General features: G+C 41.7%; 1 protein-coding gene across 1 annotated transcript in view; it reads right to left on the bottom strand.

Moving 5' to 3' along the window:
• The window catches only part of FAN1 (FANCD2 and FANCI associated nuclease 1), a 47950-nt gene that overhangs the window by 12811 nt on the left and 19494 nt on the right, over positions 1–15645 (bottom strand). The window contains exons 7-10 of the mRNA XM_082255407.1: positions 11615–11723; positions 11074–11193; positions 8355–8519; positions 7211–7376 (exon numbers count right to left, since the gene is read on the bottom strand). Coding sequence (XP_082111533.1) covers positions 7211–7376; positions 8355–8519; positions 11074–11193; positions 11615–11723 — 560 coding nt within the window. The remainder of the gene's footprint in view (positions 1–7210; positions 7377–8354; positions 8520–11073; positions 11194–11614; positions 11724–15645) is intronic.

Here is a 15645-nt window from a genome sequence, read left to right as displayed (position 1 = left end):
GCCTAAAATAGGTCATCAAGCAGTGTCTGGCCAAACTGGTGATAACTGGTCCTGGCGCTCGGCTCCGATCCGATGGCCTGGTCATTAAGAGGGCAAATCCTTGTAGTCAAGAAGTGGTTAAACCTGAAGGAGGTGTTGTTTATAAATTACTTTACTATTGCTTTAGGCCTGGTTCACATGTATGCGGGTTGGTGGTTCACATGTATGCGGGTTGGCGGTTCACATGTATGCGGGTTGGCGGCCCACATTTGCACAGGCATAGCAGCCCATTGATTTGAACGGGCTGCTATGCCCTCATTTTCCGCAGAAAAAAGGTGAATGCAGCATTTTTTTAAAATTCAGTGGCCTTGAAATCCATCCTGCTTTTGCACCATTGCTCTGGCAAGCTTTCTGCATTTTTTGTATACGTGGGCACGGCATTTAAAAACAGTTTGCGTGTGCAGCAACGGCAGGTAAGTCGCATGGTGAAAAAGAAGGATGGATTTCATGGCCACTGCATTTTTTTAAATTCTGCATGCACCTTTTTTCAGCTGAAAACGCAGGCATAGCAGCTCAAGCCCATTCACATCAATGGGCTGCTATGCCTGTGCAAATGTGGGCCCCCAACCCGCATACATGTGAACCAGGCCTAAAGCAATAGTAAAGTCATTAATTGGTTAAACCTGCAGGAGGACAGGTGTTTTTATCGGCTCGTTCACGGAGGAGTGCGGGAGTGTGACTGGCGGACCCGATGTCCGCCGGTCACACTACGATCGCCGGTACAGCGGGAGAAAGACAGAGCGGCTTGTGTAAACAAGCCACCTGTCAGTTCTCCCTGTGTAAAAGTGAAGATCAAACAGTTCTACTATGTAGAACTGTTGATCTTTGTTTTTACACTAGAAGACCTGTCCCTGCACAGTTAGAAACACGCCCCTAGGACACACTTAACCCCTCCCTGTCCAATACTGTTAACCCCTTCCCTGCCAGTGTCATTTTTGCAGTAACAGTGCATATATATAGCACTGATTACTGCAGTAATGTCACTGGTACCCCCAAAAGTGTCAAAAATGTCAGTCAAGGGTCCGATCTGTCCGCCGCAATGTCGCAGTACCGCAAAAAAAAATCGCAGATCGCCGCCATTACTCGTTAAAAAAAAAAAAACACCAAAAATGACAAAAATCTTTCCCTTTGTTAGTAAACGCGATAACTTTTGCGCAAACCAATCAAAATACGCTCTTTGCGATTTTTTTTACCAAACATAGGTAGCGTAAAACAAATTGGCCGAAAATTTTAAAAAATTTTGATTTTTACATTTTTTTTGGGGGGAATTTCATATAAAAAAAAGTGAAAAATATTGTTGTTTTTGCAAAAATTACGCTCTTTTTTTGTTTATAGCGCGTGATCAAAAAATCGCACAGGTGATCAAATACCACCAAAAGAAAGCTCTGTTTGTGGGAAAAAAAGGACGTGAAATTCGTTTAGGTACAGCGTCGCACGACCGCGCGATTGTCCGTTAAAGTCACGCAGTAAAAAATCGCAAAATAACCCCTGGTCTTTTAGCAGGAAAATCCTCCGGTGGTAAAGTGGTTAATAGATAAAAACACCGGTCCTCCTGCAGGTTTAACCACTTCTGGATCGCAAGTATTTGCCCCTTTAAAGACCAGGCCATCGGATCAGAGCGCCAGGACCAGTCATCACCAGGTAGGCCAGACACTGCTTGATGGCTATATAATAATGTAATGTGGGCTGCTATGCGTGTGTGTGTATATATATATATATATATATATATATATATATATATATATATATATATATATTAGAGCTGCACGATTCTGGCCAAAATGAGAATTACGATTTTTTAGCTTGGAATAAAGATCACGATTCTCTGTGTAACAAAAAAAAAAATTGGGATAACTTTACTGTTACGTTTTTTTTTTTTTTTTATTCATTAAAGTCTATTATTTGCGTTTGAAAGACTGCTGCGCAAATACAGTGTGACATAAAATATTACAACAATCGCCATTTTTTTCTGTAGGGTCTCTGCTAAAAAAATATATAAAATGTTTGGGGGTTCTAAGTACTTTTCTAGCAAAAAAAAAACTGATTTTAACTTGCAAGCAACAAGTGTCAGAAAAAGGTCCAGTCTTTAAGAGGTTAAACTTCCTTTCTCCCTGGCAGAGGGAAGGAAAAGATACAATGTAATCATTTTTGTTTATAGTTACTGGGAGACTCAGCCCCCGTTCACACTGGGGCGACGCTACTTCGCACCGCGACCTCCGAGGTCGCGGTGCGAGCAGCGCGCCGCGACCTCGGAGCGGCCGCCACGGACTTCATAACATTGAAGTCTATGGCGGTCGCCTCCTGGTCGCCCCAAAGAAGCTCCGGACCCTTTTTCTGAGTCGGAGCGACTTGTGTCGCTCCTATCAGAACGGGTCCGCAGCTTCCCTATGGGAGGCGACCTGCGGCGACCTGTGAGGCGACCAGGTCGCCTCACAGGTCGCCCCAGTGTGAAAGGGGGCTTAATGCTGAAAGGCGTTAGCTGTGTGAGTGAATGAGTCATCCAGCTCACTGAAATGTATCAATTCACAAGTCAGACCCAGGAGCAGAGAAACTCGGTATTTTAAAAATGCCACAATAACAATACCGTGGCTATGCAATACCGCGATATATCGAATTACCGAAAACCGGCATATGTCTAGTGGGTGACTGGCGGACAGAGAGAAGGCAAATTTACTAAATACCTTCTTCAGCTCTGTGTATACAAAGGAGCATGGGGAAACTCATGTCTATAATGGGAAGGATATTGACACAGCCCCAAATGATCCACTATGGCTCAAAATTGATATGGTCTAAAAATATTTAGACAGAATAATTGTGAAAAAAGCATCTGGACCAAATGTCACACCCACGAATCCTAAAAAAAAAAAAAAAAAAAAAAATAGAGCTCTGTCATTTCAAGACTAATTTTTAGACACCAGTTATGACTGGCATAAGGCCAACATGGTGCCTATATTTAAAAAGCGGTTAGTTTAACTTCTATGGTCGGGAAGATACTGGAGAGTTTAATAAAAGACAACATAGACGAGTTTTGTGCTAGGAAAAAAATAAATAAAAAATTTAAGCAAAATTAAGCAAGGGTTTATGAAAGACAGAAGTTGTCAGACAAATCCGATTTCTTTTTATGAGGTGACCAAAACCTTAGATAGAGGGGTGGCTGTGGACATAATATACTTGGATCTTGCAAAAGCATTTGACACCGTTCCCCGCAGCGCACATAAGGAAGTGTCCTGGACGTGAGGTGACGCTGCTGAGGAAGTCTTATGACGAAACGCGTACGGCGCCGTCACACCACTTCCAGTTCCGGACTCGTGTGGAACGCATCGCGTTCCGGATACCCAAACCTCGCTGTTTTATTATTTATGATATGCGAGTACACCACCTTTACTTTTAATGAAACTGGTTTGCAGTATAATGCTATGTCTCCCCCCCTTGTTCATTCTATGTGACAGATACACCATCCCATTATTCGAGGATAGGCTGGGACTAAGCCTTAGCCGGGTAGCTGAGGACCCCCACTTGGGAACTAGGAACCCAGGATTACCATCCAGGACCACTCAGGACCGGGCATCCCTATAAAGCATATACAGCAACCCCCCGTGTATATCTCTGCCTAATACCCCTGTGTGTGGGGTTGGGATTTCTGGTGAGTGCATCTAATACTAGAGGGAGCTTGAGCACTCAAACGCCACAGCATCACCCCCAAGCATAGTCGGGAATTATCGCATGAGGATTATTCACATTACTGGATAACCACAAGATTGTGGACTTTTTTTGTGATTTATTCACTATTCACCCTATAGTATATTTATTCACCATTTATAGGATCTGGATGTTCACCCACATTTGAGTATTTCCATCTGATTGTTTCCTTCAGTTATTGGATTCACTGCATTGGTCACCTTAATATCTTTCTTTTACGCACCACTTAGTCATTTTGGATTGTATATAAATTTTTTTAATTCATCTACCATTCTTTTATTATAACTCATGCACTCAGTCACTGTTAATGGGCTTTCATTTATGATACCCAGTGCTGCACTTTATTTGCACAGCCACTTTATACCACCTATTCTTTTGAGTCCTATTTTTGTGCAATTTTGTGTCACTTAGTCACTTTACTGGGCGCACATCTAGGTTGCCCAGACCATTGCACACATCAGCACCAGTCACTTTATGTAATATATATATATATATCGTCATATCTTTTAGCTTTTTTTATTCTTATTTGTTGGATTTGCACTGTTAAGGTTCATCCACATATGGATTTATGTTTATTATATACATAAGGTATTTTCATCTACCATTACTCTACTCCTACTTCAGTGGATATCTTCCCTTACACCCTTTTCCCAGGCAGCGCCATATTCCCTCACTTGAAGTTTACAGTTCCCCACATATGGCTAATGTGCAAGGTAAAATATACAGGCCTGGAAAAATCAGTTTGTAAATGGATAGAAAACTGGCTAAAAGACCGTATTTAGAGAGTAGTGGTTAATGATTCATACTCTGAATGGTCCAAGGTTATCAGTGGTGTACCCCAAGGTTCAGTGTTGGGACCTTTACTTTTTAATATATTTAAAAAATATATAGGGTCTGGAATTAAAAGTACCATTTGCAGTGTACACTATGCAGTGGAATAATGTCCTTAAGCCCGGTACACACTAGTCGTTTTTTTTAGTTCAACGCAGCAGGCTAAACGAAAAAAAAAACCAGACAGCTCAGGTCCGAGCCGCTGTACTAACTACTGATGTTAATGCAGCAATCTACCCTGCTGTTCTATTGTGTTCTGACAGAGGGACACCTGCCCCCTGCTGCAAGAACACTCCAGTCAGCGCTTTCAGCCATTGGCTGAGAGTGTTGATCGCGAGTCGATCGTTAGATCTTTTTCGGTCATGCACCTTTGACAGAGGCCAGCCAAAGGGCTGATATCCGTCGGACCGACTGCAGTACACGAGGGTATAATGTCGGCCGGTTTCTACTTAACCGACCTATGCCGCCCGACATTGGGCCTGTGTTTACTAGGTCTTTACAGGATGTCTCCAACTTACAAGCCAACCTCAATGCACTGTTTAATGTGGCAAATGGGGTTTAAAGGTTGATAAATGTAAAGTTAGGCACTTGGGGGCTAAGAATTTTCATGCACCATACATACTAGAGGGAGTAGAACTGGGGGAATCAATAGTGGAGATGGATCTGGGTGTTCTGGCAGATCATAAGCTTAATAATAGCACACAATGCCAAGCTGCGTCTTCTAAAGCAATCAAAATCCTCTCTTGTATAAAGATCATTAATCATTAGTAATACCTCATCTGGAATATGCAGTTCAGTTTTGGGCACCAGTTCACAAAAAGGATATCGGGGAACTGGAGAAAGTGCAGAGAAGAGCAACCAAACTGATAAGAGGCATGGAGGAAAGATTCAAGGAACTGAATTCTCTCTTGAGAAGAGGAGATATGATCAACATATATAAACACATAAGTGGTCCATATAGTGAACTTGGTGTTGAGTGATTTACTTTAACCAGTTCTGGACCAGAAGGTTTTGTCCCCTTAATGACCAGGCCATTTTTTGCGATTCGGCACTGCGTTGTTTTAACAGAAAATTGCCCGGTCGTGCGACGCTGTACCCAAATAAAATTGATGTCCTTTTTTTTTTTTTTTTTTTTTAACCACAAATAGAGCTTTCTTTTGGTGGAATTTATAGTGCAAAAAATAAAAATCGTAGAGGTGATTAAACAAAAAAAAAAAAGAGCGACAATTCTGAAAAAGAAAAACAATATTTTTCACTTTCTGCTATATAACATTCCTAAAAAAATTAAATCAATTTTTTCATCATTTTAGGCCAATTTGTATTCTGCTACAAGATTTATGTCTTTTTTTTTTTTTTTCTTACTAGCAATGGCAGCGATCTTTCGCAGGACTGCAACATTGCGGCAGACAGATCAGACATCTACAGTAATCAGTGCTAAAAATATGCACTGTTACTGTAATAATGACATCGGCAGGGAAGGGGTTAACACAGTGGGTGATCAAGGGGCTAAATGTAAGCCTAGGGGAGTGATTACTGTGGGGGCATGGCTTTTGAAATGAACATAGAGCCCTATGATCCTATATAGAAGGATAACAGCAGCTCTGTGATCATTCCAGAGAGAAGAACAGTCAGCTGTTTTTACAACAGCTGCCAGTCCTTCTCTCTCAGTGGGGAGCCATCGCAGGTGGTCGGCAGCAATCGCGGCCGCCGGTCCCGTGCACCAGGCGCTTGACCGACGTAGTCCTACATCAATTCGCGCAGGAGGGGCTGCCTGCCGCAGTAAAACTGCGACGGGTGGTCCGGAACTGGTTAAGGTCATCACAGAGGACAAGGGGGCACTCTTTTCGTCTGGAGGAAATCTCCAAATACTGAAAGGCTTCTTCATAGCAAAAGCTGTGAAAATGTGGAATGGGCTCCCTTAAGAGTGGCTTCTGGCCAACTCATATTGTTTTAAGAATGGCCTGGAATCCTTCCTAAATGCAAATATTATAACTGGATTCTAATATTCATAGGCAAAATTGATCCAGTCAATATCTGATTGCCTCTTGGGGGATCAGGAAGGATTTTTTTCCCATGCTTGAGCAAATTGCATCATGCTTTATTGGAGTTTTTTTTGCCTTCCTCTGGATTAACAGTGGGTAAAGGATAGTTTACATAGAGGTTTTTATATTTGATGGTGTTTTTTTTTTTTTTTTTTTATTGTCTGGTTGAACTGGATGTGTCTTTTTTCAACCAAATGAACTATGTAACACAGGATAAAACTTGGATGGACACAGAGAAGGCAGTGACTTCATAGATCTATATTAGAACCAGTACTGCATTCTCTACGTGGTGTAACAACCTGACAGCAGTTGCTGAGCGTCAATGGAGCTATGAGATTAAATGACAGCTCTCAAGAAGTTACAAACCTTTGTGGCTGAGAATCAAGACTATGCATACAAGTGTTCCCTGGGTGCTTCACCAGTTACAGGTTTATGGGAAAGTGGCAAAAAGAAAGCTACTGATAGCTAAGCCTTACATGACATCTTGCCCGCAGTTTGATCTAGGGGTCTGAAGCTAGGACCTCAACACTAAGGCCATAATGATAATCATTATGTCACCATCCTATCCAATATTACCTACAAATTAGCTGATCACATACCTTGATCATAGCCGAGTTCTCGATAATGGGCCAATGCTAATTCTTCTACGGAACACATGACTGTAGAGAGTGTAATATCCTCACCCACCTCCTCTGCCACATTCTCCATTAGAAAGACCGATTTCCCCATGCCGGTCTGTGGGTACATCTTGCCTTTAATGGTAACCTGTTCATTGCAAAATAATTAATCATTATTGCAAAGCACTAGATCAATGTGTGCCCCAGAGCAAATAAAAAGGAAAGAAACAAAAAAAAAAAAAAAAGAAGAAGATTCCTGTGTATGCCTTATTTCATTTTCCTTAGCTTGGATTGATCATTATTGCTATATGTGTCTCCTGGGGCTGACTCAAGGGAAAGGCAAATGAGACAACCACCTTGGACATTTCAGAAGGAGAAAGGAGCTCAAAAGGAAAGATCCTGCTGCTAAAGTTGTTCACAGCTCATGAAGGGGGCCCCTAAAAACAGTGTGCGCCCATGAAATGGCCACAAACTTGGGTACCCTAAATTATCTATGGGCATTGTTTTAAAAGCCCTTACAGGTCATCATTTTAGAGTTACCCGTGAATAAAGGCCCTAGTATTATTGCTCTCACTCCAGCATGCATGGCTACATGTAACGTGTAGGATCAACATTCTTGGGGGGTTAGGGGGCCACAGTGGCCAGGGAAAGGGACAGTAGAACCCAAATGATGTAAAGCATGTTGTTTCCATGTTCTTACTAGGCAGGGGAGTTCAGTGAATGACTGTCCACTAGTCTCTCTCCCCTCTACTGGGCCACATGGGGTTCCTAAGCCCAAAGATGACAGAGAGGAGCCTAGAAAGTATGTATATAGGAGAATGTATTGGTGGAAGGAGGGTGGTGGAAGCACAGATCCCTTTGACCTAAAATCCAACACACATACAGTAGCTGAGGGTGTGTGTGTGTTTACACCCCCCCCCCCCCCCCCCACTGCTGCTGCTGACATAACATACTTTGATGGCAGCAAAATGGGTTAAACCCTGTGTGTTTCTAAACTATACGTTATAAGGAATAACCCTCAATATCTATGATGACATTTGCAGATCATCTTTCTTTCTACCCATCCAGCACAAATCACAGGGATAACAAGAAAAAATAAATAAAAAAAGTGAGTCGGTATTCTCACATGAGGGACATCCTCCACAATGATCTGTGGTAGATTGTCGAACATTTTGTGGAACTTCTTGCAGCTTGGGGACTCTCTCATTCTTACAGCCCGTTGGTACAGAGAGAGCTGATGACCGGTACGTACATATGGATCTGACAATCCCTCCAGGATAAAGGTGACTGCCTGGGAAAACAGCATTTAGGTAACAATCACTTTTGTTTTTTTGTCATTTCCATTTTTGCAAGGCTCATACTGTAGGTTGTAACACTAATTGGGTAAATTGTAGAGATGCAATATTAAATACCAACCCACTATTTGCATGTAACCGGTGGAAAATCCACTACATGGAGCCATCACTCCACCAATCAGATGTCTGAACAGCACTGCTGACCACCTCTGTGATTACTACCCTCCTCCAATAGCAGTTTAAATTTGTACAATACAGTGTGCCTGTCTTTAGAGCTAAAATATTTTGTCAGTGCTTACATAAAATTTGGTTGATCCTGCATGCAGGATTTACTCTAAGCAGAGATGAATATTCGAGGCAGCGTACAACTTTCACAGAGACTGCTGAACAGGTCAACTCCACAAGCCAATGTAAGTTACCATGGGGTCATTAAATCTTACACCAAAGAAAATAAGCACATGCACAACATGCTCCGACATCAGTTTTGTCCACTAAACTATGGAATAACCCAAGAGCAACAACAATGCACAGTTCTTAACTCATCATGCTTTTATCTTACTGCCACGTAGCATGTGGCAGTAAGTTAAAAGCAGTAAGCATGCTCTCAGAAAATTGCTGAAATGTTCAGTTTGCCACTGAGAAGCCAAGCATTATAAGCACATACTATAGTTGCCTGCTAGAAAAATGTCCTAGAATTTAAAGGATAAACACAGGGCAAAGTTGACCAAAGGGGTGTTTCCACAAGATAACACTCCATACCACACATCCGCAGTTCAGATGGGTAGTCTTGGACGCAGTGCAGGAAACAACATGTGGACCTTCACAGGGACCATGGATAAAAATAGTCCTAGTATAATCTTCAATAGCGAAAAATAAAAATACTGTATTTTCTGGCGTATAAGACTACTTTTGAACCTCAAAAAAATCCCCCAAAAATGGGGGGTCGTCTTATACGCCGAGTAGAATATCTCCAAGGTAACCTAAGTATAAGTATTACCGGTAGATGAAAATTAGGGGGAGTCGTCTTATACGCCCAGTCGTCTTATACGCCGGAAAATACGACCTAGTATTGAAAAAGGGGCTTGACCCATTAAAATGCATTGCGTAGAAGCCTTCTGATGAAAGAACGTTCAGGCAGTGACTTGCCTCTGAGCTGCGAAGACGCCGCTTCTTACAAACTCAGGCATGCCCTCTGCTCTTAGTAATGGAGACTGTGCTGACTTCACCTATTCGCGCACAACCCTACTGCTAGCCATAGAAGGTGAAGGATGTAATCTTTTCCGCAGTTGTTTCAGGCATCATTTTCGTGACAGCAATATCATTGTTTCCATACTATAAAATGCAATCCGTTTTTGGTGCATTAGAACATTTTGCCTTATGTTCCGATATTTTTTTTACACTCAGTTGTGAGCATAAATTCTTCTATTTACTGGGAGAACTTCTGGGAAAACCCGTGTAGGCTGCTTAACCACTTCAGAAAGCTTTACCCCCTTCATGACCAGGGCATTTTTTGCTATTCAGCACTGCCCTACTTTAACTGACAATTGCATGGTCAAGTAACACTGTAAGCAAATAAAATTTATATCATTTCTTTGGGTGGTATTTGATCACCAATGGGTTCTTTTTAATGCAAAATAAACTAAACTAAAAAAAGACCGAACATAAAAAAAAAAAAAACACAACACAAAAACAATATTTCCTTCTTTGTAATAAAACGTATACAATTTAAAAAAAAAATCTAAATTTCTTCATAAATTTAGGCCAAAATATAATTCGCTACATGTCTTTGGTAAAAAAAAAAAAAAAAATTTCAATAAGCGAATATTAATTGCGTTGGGGAAAAGCAACAAACTACGGTCTATATACTAGAATTTACACAGCTATGGTACTATACTGGTAATGGTGGTGACCAGCAACTGATGGTGGGAGTGTGATAGTGTGGTGGGAAATCTGGTGCTAGCTGGCGCAGGCTGGAGAGTACACTAACTGATCGCGATATCAATAGTGCCACTAATACAGTACACTGACACTGTACTGACACTGACTTGGAAAAGGTTAACATCTAGGGGCAATCAAAGGGTTAAATGTGTGCCTAACAATGTTAGGGAGAAGAGACAGACCGATGCTGTTCACAATACACAGAGCTCTATGTTTTTGTAAACACAGAACTGTGTGTGTGATGGGCCACAGCTGATTTCTGTCCAATCAAAGAACAGGTTAGCAGGGGGGCCCTCGTGTGGGCCCTGAACCAGGAAGAAAAGCCATGACCTACAGGAGCCTGGAGCTGCCACCCGCTTGCAGTACAACTACTGTGGGCAGGCAGCAAGTGGTTACGTTGACGATGCCTAATGCAAGTTGCCTGGTTGTCATGTTGATCCAACTGATTCAGTATTGCAGGTCAGGGAGTTTTCCTTTCCTGATCTGCAGGCTTCTTTCTAAGTTAGTAAGTCACAAAATCAGGCAACTAGAATTTTCAATGACTGCCACAGTATTTCTCTTAGTGCAACTTGTCATTATTAACAATACAGAAAACAAATGAAGTGCACTTACTTTCTGTGTTTGCTTCAAATGCTGGTGTAAATTGAGAACCAGTCGATCCCACCACCGCCCTCTGCTGTCCGGACAATATACACTTTGAGACAATAGTACTTGTAGTAACTCCACAGCTTCCTGCAATTTAAAGCCACTTTGCATCACAAGTGTTGTTAAGCATTACCGTACTTAACTCTCGGTGTCAAAAAAACAGCCAGTGGATTGAAGGTGATTTTACAAATACAAAAAGTAAAGAAAACTATTTGATTGGTGTGATCTCAATTGTATTTTATATGCACTTGGTGAGAACATATGCGGCACCATAAGGTAAAATATAAACACAACAAAACCGATGTGGCGGCAGTCGCTATTTTTAATACTTGTAATTACTCAGCACAAATGTTAACAAAAAGCAAAAGAAAAACATAAGACTGTTATTAAAATGTAAATGCTTTGAATAGATTTTCTGGGCATAAAGCACACAGCTAATATCGTCATACATTGTAATGTAGAAAAACCCAACAAGAAATATACCCATTAAGGGCCAGATATATCATACCTCATAGAGATGCAATCTCTGTAGGATTTCTACACCTCGACATAGGATCCTTGTGTATACCCAGCCCACAGTAAAACAGCGCAGGTATAATGGCAGCTCTGCGTGGTACCTGTACAATGGACACCATGATAAATACCTGCACACTGGAAAATATTTTATACACAGATCAGTTGTAAGGCATTTTCCAATGCACGGCATTTCTGTTATTAAAAAGAAATGCACTCAACCATATGTTACATTTTCACATAACATATTGACAATTCAAGAATGAACATTTCTAAGGCCTCTTTCACACGGGCGCTCCGTTTTTGTCATCCGTTCAGTCCCTTTTTTTTTTTTATTTTAGGGACACGAATGACACTTGTGTCATCCACTCCGTATGTCCGGATATCAACCCATCCGTTTGCGGAGGATATATGGACATAATGTAGGTCTATGGGGATTGCGGATGTCAGCGGATGACACCGCTGACATCCAATTTTGCGTCCTTTCCTGTTTTTAAACGGAAGAAAAATAGGGTTCTGTTCCGTTCCAAAAAACGCAACAGAACTGAAAGGAAGAAAATTAGATGTCAGCAGATGGTTATCCGCTGACATCCGCAATCCCATTGACATGCATTATGTCCATATATCACCGGCAAACGGATGGGGTGATATACAGACATACGGACGCCCGTGTGAAAGAGGCCTTAAGGTAAATACTTGAAATCCATGAATGATACTGTTAACTGAGTCTCACTATAACAGAAATGTTTCAAGTTCATAAACTGTGTGATTACATTACTGCTGGCCATATAAAGAGATCTGCTTAGCCAATTCCCCATCACCTAATAGCTATGATAAAGTGGATAACAAGGTACATCAACTTACTGCTTCAGCTAAACGTTGATTGGAGGAATCAAGTAATTTAACAGTGCAGATGGAGGAATTCCCCATGCCAGCTGTTGTATTTAGAAAGCCCCAGCGCATGCAGCTGTTTGAATGTTGAATAGTAACTGCCTCAGACCTGACGCAGTCACTGTTTGCCGACAATTTTCTGCCCGGTTTCTTCTATATTTCATTTGAATTCTGTCAAGCCCTGTGGTCCTGACAGGGCCACTCACAGCCCAATTTATGCCAATTCATCAGGCATCAGCTGAAATTGCAGCTGTGTATGGCTAGCTTAAAGTAGAACTATGTGCATTTTTTTTTCTTTCATTTTGGGTAGAGCAAGTGAAGGTTTTTACCCCCTGTAAGATTTTTTTTTTTTTTTTTCCGCCTTCTGTCTTCTATTGTGGAGACTTCCCTTCACTTCCTGTCCAATAGCCAAAACAGGAAGTGAGATTAAATCCCTTCAAATTATGGGGAAATTCTCGGGGACCCCAAGGTCATCAGAACTAGTGTCCCCATTGGAAGATTTCCCCTCTATTACTTCTCAGGGGACAACTCAAAATTTGGGATTTTCTTTTACTTGGTAAACAGGACAAATAGAGAAGCTGAATCTCCCTAACTGGGGCACAGACAGCAACAAAAACTGACAGGTGTTTTATTCCAACTCTACTCTATCTAAAACTAAAAGAAAAGATTTGCCTTAAAGTGTTACTAAACCCACAACAGCAAAATCTGTAGATGCAGAATAGCATGCTTGTTATACTCACTGTGTAACTTAAATGATTAATCCTCTGCACTGTGTAAAAAGGCTGTGTGATCCTGTATGCACAGATCCTCCCCCCTCCTGCATATTCACTCTGGACAAGTTCAGATAAGACACAGTAAGGGTCCTTTCACACGGGCAAACAGATCTGCCTGTCAGTTTTTAGGCGGACCTGATTGGATGATCCATGCATCCCTATGGGGCAGCAATGTCAGTGGAGATATGTCCGCTGACACCCGCTGCTATCTGCTTCCAATCCTGTCCGTGAAATCCGGACGGATAGAAACCCTATTTTCCATCCATCTGGCGAATGGGATCGCATAAGAACGGACCCTTTTTTCCCCAGGACAGTCCCTGCAAATAGGAGCCTGTCCCAGGTAATTTATATTGTCCCTAGAAGCACCTGTTAATCAGTCTGCCCAAAAATGTTACGCAGAAGTAGTGCAGCTGAATGGGAGACTTATTCCAACTCTGCTACTTTGGCCTTAAGTTTGAAATTCCCTTTTTAATTTCCTGTAATTCTCTCTATATTGAGAAGACTCTATAATCTGATAAGTAGGCTGTCATCCGCCTGCTCAGCGGAGATCGGCGGACCGGTCCCCCGCTGAGCAGAACGGACCTCGTCGGACAGTGCGCCGTGTAAAAGGACCCAAAGTGTAGTTCAGCTGCACATGCTCAGTTTGGTCTCTATTGCTGGATAGAACACTTCCTAGTTTTAGCTGAGCTATTCAGGTCACATGGTATTTACCATCACCACATTTGGGCGTGTATACAGATCCTAAATGACAGCCCAGTCCCTCCCTCCTCCCCTATGCCCAGTAACTAAAAAAAGAAAACAGTGGGTGGGATGTCACATCTTGATTGATGGATGATCCGCCTCCCATAAAAGCATGAGGACACAGGCTATACAGGATTTCAAGAGACAGTGAAATCTCCTCCTACATAAACACTCAGGACTCGGGCGGTCCCTGCAGAGTATCACGTGAATGCTGTATACAGATCAGCTAACAAGGTATATAGCTGCAGCATTTTAATGTAAAAAGATTATTTAAAAGCTGTGGGTAGTGATGAACATTTTTTATATTACTGGGTTTAGTAACACTTTAACCACTTAAGCCCCGGAAGATTTTACCCCCTTCCTGACCAGGGGGTATTTTGCGATTCGGAACTGCGTGACTTTAAAGGACAATTGCGCGGTCGTGCGACGCTGTACCTAAACAAATTTGATGTCCTTTTATTCTCACAAACAGAGCTTTCTTTTGGTGGTATTTGATCACCTGTGCGATTTATTGATCATGCGCTATAAACAAAAAAAGAAGAGCATCAATTTTGCAAAAATAACAATATTTTTCAAATTTTTTTTATATGAAAATTACCAAAAAAAGTAAAAAAATCAAAATTTTTTAACATTTTCGGCCGATTTGTTTTATGCTACATATGTTTGGTAAAAAAAAAAAAAAAAAAAAAAAAAAAAAAAAAAAAAATCGCAAAAAGCATATTTTGATTGGTTTGCGCAAAAGTAATCGCGTTTACTAACAAAGGGAAAGATTTTTGTCATTTTTGTTGTTTTTTTTTTTTAACGAGTAATGGCGGGGTGGTGTGTGTCCCTAGGGGCGTGATTCTTACTGTGATTGGCTGTGGCTTGAAGTGTAGGAACAGTGATCAATGGTCCTACATAGTAGAACCGTATGATCACTGTTCATACACAGGGGAGAATGACAGGCGGCTTGTTTACATCAGCCACCTGCCTTTCTCCCGCTGACATCGGATCCGCCAGGCACACGCGCGGGGGGGGGTTCCGTGACCGCGGGGGAGCACACCTCCGGCGGCGCGCACTCGCTCCCCAGAGCCTCACAGGCTAGTGACGTACCCATACGTCACTTTGCCTGTGAGGGGCTGACCGCCGCAGTATATGTACTTGCGGCAGTCAGCAAGTGGTTAAGTTATACTTTAAGGTTTCATTCCTTCATATGAAGTAATTATTTTCTCCCTCTATATATGGCAACATTGTCACAGTTGTGCTCTAACTACTCCTACCGTGCAACTTTCATGTGGCTACTTGTAAGCAAAAAAGTACGCTTTTTAACAGTTGCATTGCAGATCAAAATCACTTCCTTTAAAATGAAACTATACATGCTTATTTAACTCTAGCATGTAGTCCCTATGGAGCAAATGCATTCAGTTCCCATTCATTTTTACAATGAGAACCAGCAACAGGGTCAGCGTACCCGACATCACAATCTGTCAAACTGATCAGTATTCATTTCAAATTAAATTTCATCTCTTGGGAACAGCAAGTTTATGCCTTGTGTCTCAATGTAGAACCCATGCATTACAAGCCAACTAGACTTAAAGTGGTAGTAAACTCTGCTATCCCAATGCTGTTTTTCATATAGTTC

This window comes from Pelophylax lessonae (genome assembly GCF_965119305.1).
Source record: "Pelophylax lessonae genome assembly, chromosome: 4".
NCBI classification, from domain to species: Eukaryota; Metazoa; Chordata; class Amphibia; order Anura; family Ranidae; genus Pelophylax; species Pelophylax lessonae.
This window is presented reverse-complemented; position numbering and strand designations above follow the sequence as displayed.